Source organism: Cherax quadricarinatus, chromosome 67, assembly GCF_038502225.1.
Source record: "Cherax quadricarinatus isolate ZL_2023a chromosome 67, ASM3850222v1, whole genome shotgun sequence".
In the NCBI taxonomy this organism is placed as follows: domain Eukaryota; kingdom Metazoa; phylum Arthropoda; class Malacostraca; order Decapoda; family Parastacidae; genus Cherax; species Cherax quadricarinatus.
Window position 1 is genome coordinate 538,823 of NC_091358.1, and position 15,075 is coordinate 553,897.

General features: G+C 39.2%; 1 protein-coding gene across 12 annotated transcripts in view; it reads right to left on the reverse strand.

The window, feature by feature from the left end:
* Positions 1-15,075, reverse strand: part of LOC128699641 (fibrillin-2) — a 206,911-nt gene that overhangs the window by 45,597 nt on the left and 146,239 nt on the right. For all 12 annotated transcript variants that reach the window (XM_070099319.1, XM_070099328.1, XM_070099323.1 and 9 more), the window contains 2 exons: positions 10,968-11,090; positions 8,988-9,128 (listed from right to left, as the gene is read on the reverse strand). In XM_070099319.1, coding sequence (XP_069955420.1) covers positions 8,988-9,128; positions 10,968-11,090 — 264 coding nt within the window. The remainder of the gene's footprint in view (positions 1-8,987; positions 9,129-10,967; positions 11,091-15,075) is intronic.

The following is a 15,075-nucleotide window of genomic DNA, read 5'->3' on the forward strand; positions in this document are numbered from 1 at the left end:
TTGCATAAGGTGTCTTTTCTGTTTTTCATGCGTACTTTAGTACAGTGTATGCACCTGTTTGGTAGTGTTTGAGATAATAATGGATGTATTTTCTCACATTGACCTATGTATGCATTACATATGGAGTTAAGGTTATCATTCCTAGCTACTAGACTGTCATTATCACCGTCATTTATCTGTCTGTTTTGCCTCTGCACAATAGTTTGAGGTCCTGGATTAATTTGGATATCACCACTTAAGAGTGCTACAATAAGAGCTGTGTGCCACTGTTTTTGTTTGGGTATGCGGTGTTGCCATACCTTGCAGCGATAGTGACATTTACTTTTCTGGTAGGATGGCAACTGTTGGGCTTTTACTGTCCAGGGCGCTGTTACTCCATTCACCTTTTCCAGCCCCCATGACTGATTTCTTTCTTCATGGAATTGAAGAAGAAAGATAAATATAATTATGGCAGCCTGTACCCCCCAAATGCCTGCCATTTTCACTCTTCACTCTTTTACTCATATACAATAATATTTATTTCTCTTTTCCAGTCACCTAGTACACCCTAGTATCTGCTTTAGCAATCACCACTGAATTACTAGTAAATTTTCTTCTTCAAAACCCTCTTCACTGCTCACTTTTCCCTTAACTTCACAAACCCCTTTCAGTTAACCCCTTATTACACACTCCCCTTCCCGCCTCACTTCACAGTCCGGCTTCACCTATTAACTTCTAACTCCTTTCCATTCTGGTACCAGAAAGGTTTATCAATGGTTTTATCCTTCCAAAACCCCCTCAATTCCATTTATCAGGGGTTGTGTGGTGTTGTTGTCTGCCTGACCTGATCTGCTGACTCGGCCATTTTTAAAACACTGAGGGAAGTAAACGCCACCTACAACCTGACTTTCCTTGAGTTTATAGATATATTTGGCGTTTTCTGCTATAATTCTCTCACTGTACACTGGTCAGCTGAATATAGGGCAGCTACTAAAGCATTAACCTTGACTGTTTAACTATTCACTTCTTTCCCACGACTGGCACTGAGGGATAACCGACCTATAACCTTGGAGTTTTGTACTGTTGATTTGACGATGTCTCCTGTGTTTCCCTCTCATTAGCACTGGTACAGGTGATATGATGGTGGTACAGATATGATGCTACTGTCAACAGATGAACGTCAGTAAAGATGAGAACTTCACTTCGCTAGTCGTACGTCTGGCAGTAGCTGGTGTTTGGATGCCAGTCACCATGTTTAAATGCTCAGTTCTTTCCCTCGTTTGGCACTGAGGAAAAAAGTCCTACAGACCTGTCATTTCCTTGGAGTTTTGTTGATCAGTTTTCTGCCATGTTGTCTTCCCATTGAACACTGGTGCAGTTGATATGGAGGTCAGTTGTTTCATTGTTTACCTGGAGTTTACCTGGAGAGAGTTCCAGGGGTCAACGCCCCCACGGCCCGGTCTGTGACCAGGCCTCCTGTAGTGGAAAACGTCTCGTGTCTGGTTCATGTCCGGCAGCAGGTCTGGTACTTGAATGCCGGTCCCTCTTTTGTCATATTTAGTCCATGTCGTTGTCATCACCGTCAGTTTTTATGTCACTATAGGTTCCTTGCATGTTGTTGCAGCAGTACTTGCAATTTGGCCATCACTGGAGTTCGGATAGGCCCAGGGGACGGCAAGATATAGGAGCAGCCTTGTTGCTGCTTGCTGCGGCTGTGTAACAACTTTACCAATGCAACATCCTCATTCCTCCTCCAAATTACAGACACTGTCCTTCCTACCTTCCTACTTGCAGGACTCAGTCTGGCTGACTAGTTTCCCTGACACTCTTTATAAATGTTGAAGGGATTCGGAGAAACTGGTTAGCTAACAATACAAGTTAAATTTAAGACCTAGCTAATAGTTCTAGCTAAACAATGTTCTGAATAACAAATTAAACTAAGTTAAAGAACCTAGCTAAAATTTGAACAGATTCAGGTACAATTTACCACAGATAGCTGTAATTTCTTGGAAGATTTTATTCAACGTTAACCCTTTCAGAGTTTCTGACGTACTAGTACGGCTTACGCACCAGAGTTATTGATGTACTAGCATGCCTAAATTCTAGGGCCCTCAAATCTAGCAAGAGAAAGCTGGTAGGCCTACATATGAAAGAATGGCTCTATGTGGTCAGTGCATGCAGTATAAAAAAAACCTGCAGCACACAGTGCATAATGAAAAAAAAAATTTGACCGTGTTTTTGGTTTAAAACAGCGACTTTGCACTGTATTTTCGTATAGTATTTATGGTTGTACAGTGGACCCCCGCATAATGCTATTAATCCGTTCCTGAGAGCTCATTGTTATGCGAAATTATCGTTTTGCGAATTAATTTTCCCCATAAGAAATAATGGAAATCAAATTAATCCGTGCAAGACACCCAAAAGTATGAAAAAAATTTTTTTTTACCACATGAAATATTAATTTTAATACACACGAACTTAAGAAAACATGCACAGTTACATGACACTTACCTTTATTGAAGATGTGGTGATGATTGATGGGATGGGAGGAGGGGAGACTGGATGGTTTTAGTGTTTAGAAGGGAAATCCCCTTCCATTAGGACTTGAGGTGTCAAGTCCTGCTATCTGTTTTTCGTTTATCCACACCAATAACAGTCTCTCAACATCTTCTATCACTTGCGATCTCTGTTTCGAAAGCACAGTTAAACCTTTGGCAAGAACAGCTTCCTTGATTGCCGTTCTCTTGGACACAATAGAAGCGATGGTTGATTGGGGTTTACTATACAACCTGGCCAGCTCGGAGACACGCACTCCACTTTCATCCTTAGCAATGATCTCTTTCTTCATCTCCATAGTAATTCTCACCCTTATTCCTGTAGGGTTGGCACTAGAAGCTTTCTTGGGGCCCATGGTCACTTATTTTTCAGGTGAAATCACTATAAAAAGGCTGTAATAATACGAAATGTTCCGATTGTATGCTTGAATGTTAGTGCGGAGGCTGGCTTGTAAACAATGCCACTGGTAGAACAAGTGAGGCTGGCTCAGGCCGCATGGACGTGTCTCGGACAAATCGTGTTGAGCGAATTTTTTAGCACTATGCGAGGCAAAATTTTAGTGATAAAATGTATCGCTATGCGGATTTAACACTATGCGATGCCAACGTTATGCGGGGGTCCACTGTATTCTAGTTTTTCTGGTCTCATTTTATAGAATGGAAAACATATTACAGAAATTGAGACGATTTTGATTGGTTTCACAATGAAAAGTACTTTGAAATTGAGCTCAAAGTAGCAAAAATGTTCGATTTTTGCCAAAGTTCAAGAGTAAACAAGTCATGCCACACATCCAATACATGACAACTGGTGAGTCTAATTTCTTTCGCAAGTGCGCTGATATTATTTACACCATTTCTACACTAATGCAGTAGTCTACATAAAAGTAGATCTCCTATTTTTTGTGAGAATAAAAATTCAAAGTGGAAACCAAAAGAAATGTAAGAGGGGCCTGGGGACATGACTAATGAACAGAGGAAATGTTATTTTAGTGCCAGGAATGTCTTTCTTGTTTATTCTGGACCCTATCTGGAAATTGGCATCTTTTAAAATTTGTGTGAAATTGGCAAAATTGCTAATTTCTGACCACTTTATTGGATAGTTGAAATCGGTAAATGGGTGGTTTCTTGTACTCGTTCGATAGAAAAAATAGAGTTCTAGTGAAATAGTTATGATTTTTGTCGACTAGTGCACTGGAATTGGCCAAAAATAGGGCTCAAAGTAGGTGAAATCGCCGATGCGTAAATATCGTCGAGACCGCTAACTTCGCGAGAGCATAATTCCGTAAGTTTTCCATCAAATTTCATACTTTTGGTGTCATTATGATTGGGAAAAGATTCTCTATCTTCTCAAAAGAAAAAATAATTTTTTTTTTCCGAAAAATTTTCGACTGAGAACAAGTTTTGGAGAGGGCCTCTTGACCCTGACAGGATTAAAGATCATACATCTTCCAGCCTCATTATCAGTCACTGGATGAAGATGCTATAACCATAATTAAGGGCTATTATTTATGAAAAATCTCCATGGAAAAGTGGAAAAAAATCCTTCCTCTGTAAGCCGTGCATGTAGTAAGACGACTAAAATGCTGGGAGTAAAGGGCTAGTAACCTTGTCTATATAAATTACTAAATGTAAAATGAAAAACTTTCAATTTTTTTTTTGTAGGTTACCCTGCCTCTATAGTAGACAGCCAGTGCATTAAAAAAATATTATGAAAAAACTTTAATGTATCTCATGAGAGAAATACATGAATGGGCAACAGTAAGGGAATTCTGGCAAGGTTATAATCATGACTGACATTCACAAAATCTGTTATTTCTAGAACAAACTTGCATCAACCACAATGAAGGGTAGGGGCAGATTATTATTGCTATAATATTCATGGGAGAGTACTAAACCTGAAAGGATGATACAGTGCCAGGGAAGCAATCAGGGAGTGGGAAGACGTAATTTTCAGATAAACCCTTTACCAGCATCAGTGCATCCACCTTGAAGAAAATGATGTGTGGAAAGACCTCTGGCCTTAATGTCTCCATACCTGTGGCTTCAATGACAGATTTTTCTACCCAGTATAGTACAAGATAATCTGCAGCACACTTAAATATTTTTTAACACTACTTTTATTTTTTTACACAAAAGCTTTAACCCTCTTTTACTGTGAACTTTATTTCTACTCACTTCAAAATTTAAATTTCTATCTTCATCAAATAATTTTTCATAATTCACATTTAACCTTTTCAGTGGCCATCACGTAAATCTGTGTTACTTCTGCCCGGGTTCCTCACATAGATCTACATTTTTAGCACAGCTCAGATAAGCTGCAAGTGGTAAATTTTGAGAATGGGTCAGTATAAAAAAATCCTGCCCTACACCGTGCATGATGGGAAAGGCAAAACACTGACCTTGTGTTTGGTTTGAAATAGCAAATCTGAGAAGTTTTCTAAGATGGATTTTATGGTTTTACTGGCCATTTCTTGATATCATTTGATAGAACTGATGATACACTACCGTAATAGAGATTATTTTGAATGGCTTCAGGGCCAGACGTAGTTTGAAATTGGGTTCATAGTAGTAGAAATATTTAATTTTTGCTAATTTTCCTCATGATGGGTAATACCCCTCTATACCCTTTGTCTGTTTTATGGGTTATTAATAGGTCTGATTCAATTACGTATTGGGATGCGGTAAACTATGACCAATCATTCCTGGTTATATTTTATTTTACAAGAAATAGATTAAATCTTTGATTATTTATGTGATGAAGAATTCAAGATAGAAAGAAAGTGTAATACAGGAGAGGCCTGGAGATGTGATTAATGAACAGAGGAAATGTTGCATGCATAGTTCCATTGTATAAAGGCAAAGGGGACAAAAGATAGTGCAAAAATTATAGGGGGATAAGTCTGTTGAGTATACCTGGTAAAGTGTATGGTCGAGTTATTATTGAAAGAATTAAAAGTAAGACTGAGAATAGGATAGCAGATGAACAAGGAGGCTTTAGGAAAGGTAGGGGGTGTGTGGACCAGGTGTTTACAGTGAAACATATAAGTGAACAGTATTTAGATAAGGCTAAAGAGGTCTTTGTGGCATTTATGGATTTGGAAAAGGCATATGACAGGGTGGATAGGGGGGCAATGTGGCAGATGTTGCAGGTGTATGGTGTAGGAGGTAGGTTACTGAAAGCAGTGAAGAGTTTTTACGAGGATAGTGAGGCTCAAGTTAGAGTACATAGGAAAGAGGGAAATTATTTCCCAGTAAAAGTAGGCCTTAGACAAGGATGTGTGATGTCACCGTGGTTGTTTAATATATTTATAGATGGGGTTGTAAGAGAAGTAAATGCGAGGGTCTTGACAAGAGGCGTGGAGTTAAAAGATAAACAATCACACATAAAGTGGGAGTTGTCACAGTTGCTCTTTGCTGATGACACTGTGCTCTTGGGAGATTCTGAAGAGAAGTTGCAGAGATTGGTGGATGAATTTGGTAGGGTGTGCCAAAGAAGAAAATTAAAAGTGAATACAGGAAAGAGTAAGGTTATGAGGATAACAAAAATATTAGGTGATGAAAGATTGGATATCAGATTGGAGGGAGAGAGTATGGAGGAGGTGAATGTATTCAGATATTTGGGAGTGGACGTGTCAGCGGATGGGTCTATGAAGGATGAGGTGAAGCATAGAATTGATGAGGGGAAAAGGGTGAGTGGTGCACTTAGGAGTCTATGGAGACAAAGAACTTTGTCCTTGGAGGCAAAGAGGGGAATGTATGAGAGTATAGTTTTACCAACACTCTTATATGGGTGTGAAGCATGGGTGATGAATGTTGCAGTGAGGAGAAGGCTGGAGGCAGTGGAGATGTCATGTCTGAGGGCAATGTGTGGTGTGAATATAATGCATAGAATTCGTAGTTTGGAAGTTAGGAGGAGGTGCGGGATTACTAAAACTGTTGTCCAGAGGGCTGAGGAAGGGTTGTTGAGGTGGTTCGGACATGTAGAGAGAATGGAGCGAGACAGAATGACTTCAAGAGTGTATCAGTCTGTAGTGGAAGGAAGGCGGGGTAGGGGTCGGCCTAGGAAAGGTTGGAGGGAGGGGGTAAAGGAGGTTTTGTGTGCGAGGGGCTTGGACTTCCAGCAGGCGTGCGTGAGCGTGTTTGATAGGAGTGAATGGAGTTGAATGGTTTTTAATACTTGACGTGCTGTTGGAGTGTGAGCAAAGTAACATTTATGAAGGGGTTCAGGGAAACCGGCAGGCCGGACTTGAGTCCTGGAGATGGGAAGTACAGTGCCTGCACTCTGAAGGAGGGGTGTTAATGTTGCAGTTTAAAAATTGTAGTGTAAAGCACCCTTCTGGCAAGACAGTGATGGAGTGAATGATGGTGAAAGTTTTTCTTTTTCGGGCCACCCTGCCTTGGTGGGAATTGGCCAGTGTGATAATAAAAAAAAAAAAAAATAAAGGAAATGTTGTTTTAGTGCCTGGAATGGCTACAATGTTTATTTCGAACTCTATTTTTAAATTTAATTTTTTTTCAATTCTGTGTAAAATTTGCTAAATTACCAACTTCTGTGCACAGTAGTGTGCAAATTAATTGGAACAGAAGCAAATTTTGTGATTATTTCATAATATGTCTTAAATCTCCAGCTTAATTAATGTAGTTTAGGTTCTTTTCTTTTCAGAAGAGTTTGCTACTGATTTCTGGCAACCATCCGGTTGTAATCTTACCCTGCAACTCTGGTCAGTGCTACAACAGTTGTTGTTCTGTAAGGCTATTCCTGCAAGTGTGCTCCATGGATGAAGGTGGTTTTGCCAAATTCTTTCCTTCAATTCATGATTACTACTGAAATTCATGATGGATGTTACACCTAGCAAAGTCAACTGTTGGTCAGATTCTGAAGAGAGCTAACAAAACTGGTGATTGTGGAGCACTGCATCGAGGAAGATGTGGAAGGAAACACAAGACAACACCCCACAATTACATGGTTATCATAAGAAATTGTGTGAAGGATACCAATAAAAAACAACCAAAGATCTATAGAGAGATTTGGCTTCTGGTGGCATGAATAATGGTTCTTCAACTGTTTGACAAAGGCTCCTTGAAGTTGGTTTAACTGCTAATAAAGAAACAATTACTGACTGCTGCTATGAAGAAAAAACTAGCTGGGGAGGGCAATCGATCATAAGGGATAGACAACAGATGAATGGAGAAAAGTTATATTTTCAGATGAGGTGCATTTTGAAGTACAGTGGTACCTCGAATTTCGGCCATAATTCATTCCAGAAGGATGTTTGAGTGCCATTACCAAATGAATTTGTTCCCGTAAGGAATAATCTAAATTAGATTAACCCGTTTCAGACCCCAAAAATACATACAAAAGCACTTACAAAAACAACTTTACATAACTGTTCGAGTTGGGAACTGTTCGAAATTCGTGGTACCACTGTACATGGGTACAGATCAGTGGTAGTGAGATGGAGCAAAGGCAAACCTCTTCAGAATGGACACATTCAACAAGTGCCAAAACACCCAACGAAAAAGATGTTTTGGGGTAGTTTTACTGCTAAAGGCCCTGGATGGCTTATTATTAAGGGAACGATAAACAGTGACAAACACAAGGCAATCCTGGTAACTCATTTACTTCCCATTGTGGATAGAGACTTTCCTGATGGAGAAGGCATTTTCCAGCAGGCTTTTGCTCTATGCCACACTTCCAGAAAAATGCTGATGTTCTTCGAAGAGAGTGGGCTAAACGTTCTAAATTGGCCTGGAGAGACTACTGACCCCAACTGAATTGATAAACTATGAGCAATAACCAAATGCAGGATCACAAAACAGGACTGTTCAACTGTGGAGAGCCTAACTGCTGCTGTCATTAGGACTTGATACCATGATGAAGAACTTGCCAAAATGTGTTCAACATTGGTCAATTCTAAGCCAAAGTATGCAGCAATGCTTACAAAAGCAAAGGATAATCATATCTCTTACTAAATCCATTATCTGTTATATCAATGCTGCATTTTTTAAATAAACATTAATTTTCCAAATAAATGTCTTATGCACACTACTGTACAAGGTAATTAATTCTGATAGTTGAATGAGCAGTTTCTTGCATTCAATCAATAAAACAGAAAGCATATTAGTGAAATAGCTAAGAAATTGGTTGAAGGGAGCTGTGGAATTAGTTTAAAATAGGGCTCAAAGTGGGAGAAATCGCTGCAGTATAAATTGTGCCCAAAATGCTAATTTTGTGCCTGTGTAATTCCATAAGTTTTCCATCAGATTTCATACTTTTGTTGTGATTACCTTCAGAAAAAGATTTTCTTCCATTTCAGAAGATTTTTTTTTTAAATGTGGACAATGAGAGCAATATTAATTTCAGGGGCCTGGGCAGTGAAAGGGTTATTAAAAAAACATCAAGTTCTCTTAATTCAGAGCAATATATCTTAAGTCCTTCTACATTTCTCTTACCATCACATTCTCCTGTGTTGTGGTTGAGAGTGTACCCAGTACCACAACCAGCGATACGAATGCAAACAAATGACCCAATAGTGTTGTCGCACCGCTGACTCTGGGAACATGTGTGTGAACCAAGCTGACACTCATTCTGGTCTGTAAAATATTAATGTATATAGTACTTCAAAATATGAAAAAAATGATCAATATAATATGGAAAATATACAAGGCAAATATCTGAAGTAATTTCTGTAAGTACAGGAGAGAATTGTAACATAATGACTGCTGCAATTAAGCACACTATTATTCATGATCAATGTGAATGCAGGAAAGCCCTGCTCATACAGCAGGTTAGGTTCTAAGCTACTGCAGTAAAGCAAAAATTACTGTAAAGAGAAACATAGCCCTTTTTCACTTACAAATGCATATAAAAGCCTGATAATATATTTACACTATCATATATTAAATGAGCAATAGAGCCAGGCCTAAAAAATGCATATGTAATACACACATTACTTACCTTAAAATATTTTCATCCTTAGTTTATAGTGAGTGGTGAATATATTTATTGAAGAAAGTATAAATAAATGAAAAATGGGTATAACTGAAAACCCATGTACAGTGGAACCTTGGTACTTGGACTTAATTTGTTCCAGAAGGCTGTTTGAGTGCCAATCTGTTTGAGTACTGAACAAATTTTTCCCAACCAATTTTCTTTTTGGTTGGCTGTTATCACTAATCTTCATAGGCCCCATGGTGACTTATTTAAACAAATAATAAAAAAAAACACCGAAAAAGTGTGAAGAAACATGAAATACAGTGGACCCCCGGTTAACGATATTTTTTCATTCCAGAAGTATGTTTAGGTGCCAGTACTGACCGAATTTGTTCCCATAAGGAATACGTATTGTGAAGTAGATTAGTCCATTTCAGACCTCCAAACATACACGTACAAACGCACTTACATAAATACACTTACATAATTGGTCACATTGGGAGGTGATCATTAAGCGGGGGTCCACTGTACTTTACAACGAAGTTCTGGCAGGTTGTGTTTGTTTGGTCAAGTGCCGAGTAAACAGTCAACTACTGAGAGATTTTTTTACCGAACAAAGCGTTCAAATACCAACTTGTTTGAGTAGGGAGCTGTTCAAGAACTGAGGTTCCACTGTATTAGCGAAATGCTGTAAAGTGAAGTGCTGTAAAGTGGGGCCCTCCTGTAGTTACTTTTCATAGTCAAAAATTAGTTGCAAAACTTTGTGTCACTACTCAGATCGATATGACAGTTAAGCTCGGTATAGTTCTATACAGAGAAGAACACTGGTGAAACATTTCATCAATGAAGATTCCTAAATGTTACACAGATGTCTCATTCTTCAACTTGTCAGTTTTCTAAACCATTTACATATCAACAGCGTATATTTCTTACAAGGAAAATCCAATAGTTATGCATAGCATTCCAGGTAGACTCAAACTAGGACTTACATTAATTCTCAAAAAACAGTAGATAAATCAGACACACATATACTGTACACATAATGTACACTGAATATATAAAAATTACATTATATTAATATTTTACAAATCTTAATGAAAATTGAGCATTTTGTGAGACAATAAATTAAAATTTAATATTAAATTGAAATGTAACATCAGTAGAGAGCAAATAAGGTAATAATGATCTAATAATGGTTAGAGATATGATTAAATTGAATAATGGTAAAATGTTTTGTCTGTAATTTAAGTTTGTGATCCTGTGATAGCTGTCTCTTATTACACGATGACTGGTTTGAAGTAGGCAGCCGAGGCAAAATCGAAGGCACAAATTCCATTGGTGAAAATATAAGTAAATGAGAGAGTAGAGAATCAGTAGTATAGACTGGGGAACACAACAGCAAATTTAGGAGAGCATACACAAATTTTTTTAGATTTCTTGATGGACTGTACTCTATGTATTGCTATAAGCTGGCTTGTAATGTTTTATTGCATTCATACCTTCGCATTTTTTGCTTGATTCCTCTCTGGAGAATCCAGTTCGACAGTTACATCGAAAGGATCCATGCGTATTCTCACAGATTTCATTTTCAGGGCATGGATTTGAGATACATTCATCGATATCTGGATGAAGAGAGGCATTTAGATAGATCTATAAAAGGTGTTCAATATTCTCATACATCTACTGTCTATCACTTCAGTTATGTGCTGTAAATTAACTCACAATAAATACTACCTAGCAGCCATAACTATGACACATTGCAATGTAACATACAGCAAGTTTGTCAACTTAATAATACCACATATTTGCACTCCCAATTAGTTTTACAACCATTGACTTGCAGTACAGTGTGAAACATAACTATATTTAGTAAACCTTCAATTTAATGGACTTCTGAAATACAGGACAAAATCCACTGAGTAAAATGAACCAGAAACAATGGAGAAAGTCTATTAATTACAGAAGTGTCTGTTACTGCTACAATCAAGGCAAAACAATCTCATCTCTATCCACCATAATCACCATTACTAGTTACCTTATTCCACCTATTAGCCCTTTGAGGGTCGACAGGCCCTCTCCGAAACTCGTTCTCAGGGTCGGCCAAATTTAAAAAAAAAAAAAAATTATTTTTTCTTATGAAAAAATAGAGTATTTTTTTCTAAACATTATAGGCTAAACAAAAAATTTTTAGCGTCAATACTTACCGAGATATGGAGGTGTGAAATTTGCCAAAATTGAACAACATATGGTAACATCGCCGACTGCCGTCACCCGGTATTTTTCTATTTACTTTTTTATGTACTATTTTCAATTTTTTTTCAATTTTTCTTTTTCTGAGTAACTTTTATGGCCTCTGAGGCCAACATGATCAGTATTTTGTAAGTTATTTCTTTTTCAATACTACACAATAAGGGCGTAAACACTGTTGTCATTATTTTGTTTACAGAAAATATTTACACAAACAAACAATATGAAATGTTGTTTATTACTATTTTTCTATATTTTATATACACATATACAGTGGACCCCCGGTTAACGATTTTAATCCGTGCAAGAGGGATAATTGTTATGCGAAATAATCGTTATGCGAATGAATTTTCCCCATAAGAAATAATGGAAATAAAATTAATCCGTGCAAGACGCCCAAAAGTATGAAAAAAAATTTTTTTTACCACATGAAATGTTAATTTTAATACACACAAACTGAAAAAGGCATGCACAATTACATGACACTTACTTTTATTGAAGATCTGGTGATGATTGATGGGATGGGAGGAGGGGAGAGCATTATCTTCTTACTGTTTAGAAGGGGAATCCCCTTCCATTACGACTTGAGGTAGCAAGTCCTTTTCCGGGGTTACTTCCCTTCTTCTTTTAATGCCACTAGGACCAGCTTGAGAGTCACTGGACCTCTGTCGCACAACAAATCTGTCCATAGAGCTCTGTACCTCCCGTTCCTTTACGATTTGTCTAAAATGGGCCACAACATTGTCATTGAAATAGTCACCAGCACGGCTTGCAACAGCTGTGTCAGGGTGATTTTCATCTATAAAGGTTTGCAGTTCAACCCACTGTGCACACATTTCCTTAATCTTTGAAGTAGGCACAATGGATTCCACAACTGGCATAGGCTTCTCAGGGTTAGCCCCAAACCCTTCAAAATCTTTCTTAATTTCCATACTAATTCTCACCCTTTTTACCACAGGGTTGGCACTAGAAGCTTTCTTGGGGCCCATGGTCACTTATTTTCCAGAAACAGCACCGAAAACACTGTAATAATACGAAATATTCCGAGTGTATGCTTGGATGTTACCGCGGAGGCTGGCTGGTAAACAATGGGACGGGCGGCACATGTGAGGGCACATTGGACGCGTCTCGGACGAAAATCGGTGAGCGGGTTTTTAATCGGTATGCGCGGCAAAAATTTTGCGATAAAAGTAAGCGGTATGCGGAAAAATCGCTATGTGATGCCATCGTTATGCGGGGGTCCACTGTACAGTCACAGGGAATGTTTCTAGAAGTTCTGCAGCCTGTGGAACTCTTTGAAACATGGTGTCATGCACAGTGGAGTTTTGCACTCCTCACACATAAAACGAGTGTCTCTGCGTTGTCGTGGGCGTTTTTTTGTATGTGAACAGACGTAACACCTCTTCTGAGCCTTTTTCTTCAAAGCAGTAGCAGGCAGTTTTACCAGGAAGTGATCACCATGCTTCAGACGAGCAGGTAGTTGTTGATAATTTGGTGGGCGGTCAATTGCAGGTGCATTTCCTTGGTACTTGAATACTATTTGTCTGATGACAGACAAACAGAATTCGCCGTACTGTGGTTTGTTTCTGGTGCTCATCTTATACATATTATAAGCATTGAGCATGGAAATGTCCAGAAGATGGAAAAACAGTTTGATGTACCACTTATAACTCTTGCGAACACAATCAGCAAACCCAATCTGCATGTCACATTTGTCCACTGAACGCATGTTGAAGGTGTAATCAATCACAGCTGCAGGTTTTAGAATGGGTTCATTTCTCTCTCTATGCTGCCTGCCACTGTCTGCCATTTCATTAGGGTGAATTGATGACAACAGTGTGACATCTCGTTTGTCATGCCACCGAAATGCCATGATGTCATTGGCAGCAAACGCCTGCACCTCACCTCTGCGAGTGCCAGCATCAAACCTGGGCATATGTTTTCGATTTGCACGCACTGTGCCACACACATCTGTCATGTTCACTCGCAAAAAATCACTGAGTGAGGGGCTTGTGTACCAGTTATCTGTATATAATATATGCCCCTTACCAAGGTATGGTTCTATCATTGTTCGAACCACATCACCTGAGATGCCCAATAACTTCCTGGTATTTTGCAATGTATAACTTCCAGTGTACACAATAATATCCAATACCAGACCACTGTAACAATCACAAAGCACAAACAACTTTATACCAAAGCGTTTCCTCTTGCTTGGTATGTACTGCTTGAAAGAGAGTCTTCCTTTGAACAGAATCAAAGACTCGTCAATTACAAGCTTCCTGAAGGGATAAAAATGAGTACTGAATTTCTGTTTCAGATACACAAACACATTCCTAATCTTATATAACCTGTCAGTTCTGTCAGGCCTGGTTTTATCTGAGAAGTGAAGCATACGTAACATTAGCACAAATCGATTCACTGGCATTATATCACTGAAACCTGGTGTTGCAATCAGGGGGTCTGTTGACCAGTATGATTTCACTTTGTGCTTATACACATGTGGCATAAGCATTATTGTGGCAAAGAAAAGATACATCTCAGCCACAGTTGCCTCCTTCCATTGGTGTAGACGTGATTTTGGTGAAAGTAATGTGTTTGCCATGGTGTACTCATAGTATGTGTTGCTTTCCAAGACAATACTTTTCATCAGTGGTTCATCAAAGAATAACTCGAAACATTCCAGTTCAGTGGCATTGTTCCCAAGTGCACAAGATGGCCGTATTCCACTTTGGCTGCCATCAAACTGGTGGGGATTTGGAACAAAATTGACAGCTTCCTGCCAATCCCAGGTGCGGTCTGCTGGTGGGTACTGGACAATGACAGGTGGTTGTGGTTGTGGAGGTTGTGGTTGTGGAGGTTGTGGTTGTGGAGGCTGGTGTGGTGGGGGAGTGGGGGATGGTGGCCTTTGTTCTAGATCAGCTGAGGCAGCGGCGTGGCTGGCAGCGTGGGTGGCAGCATGGCCCACTGCTGGTGCCTCACCGCCGGCACCACTACCACCACGCACATTTTCCATCCCAATTGCAACAGTATCTTCGTCATTTTCACTGTCTGTTCCTGTTGTACAGCCACGGGATGTACTCCGAGATACACTCCTTCCCCTTGGTATAACATATGGCACACTTTCAGAGCGCATATATCGTCGTATATACTGACGCTTCACTGGGGAATATTGCACTTCACTATCACTACTGGAACTAGTTTGAAGAGCTTGTAGTTCATATTCACTATCACTATCATCACCCATGCTCTCATCTGAGTCTGGGATTTGGGAAAATAGAAGTTTCCTCTTGGGTTCTGGAACAACTGAACGTGAACACGAGGGCCCAGCACCAGAGGTGGAAGGCTGAGGGTCGTCTG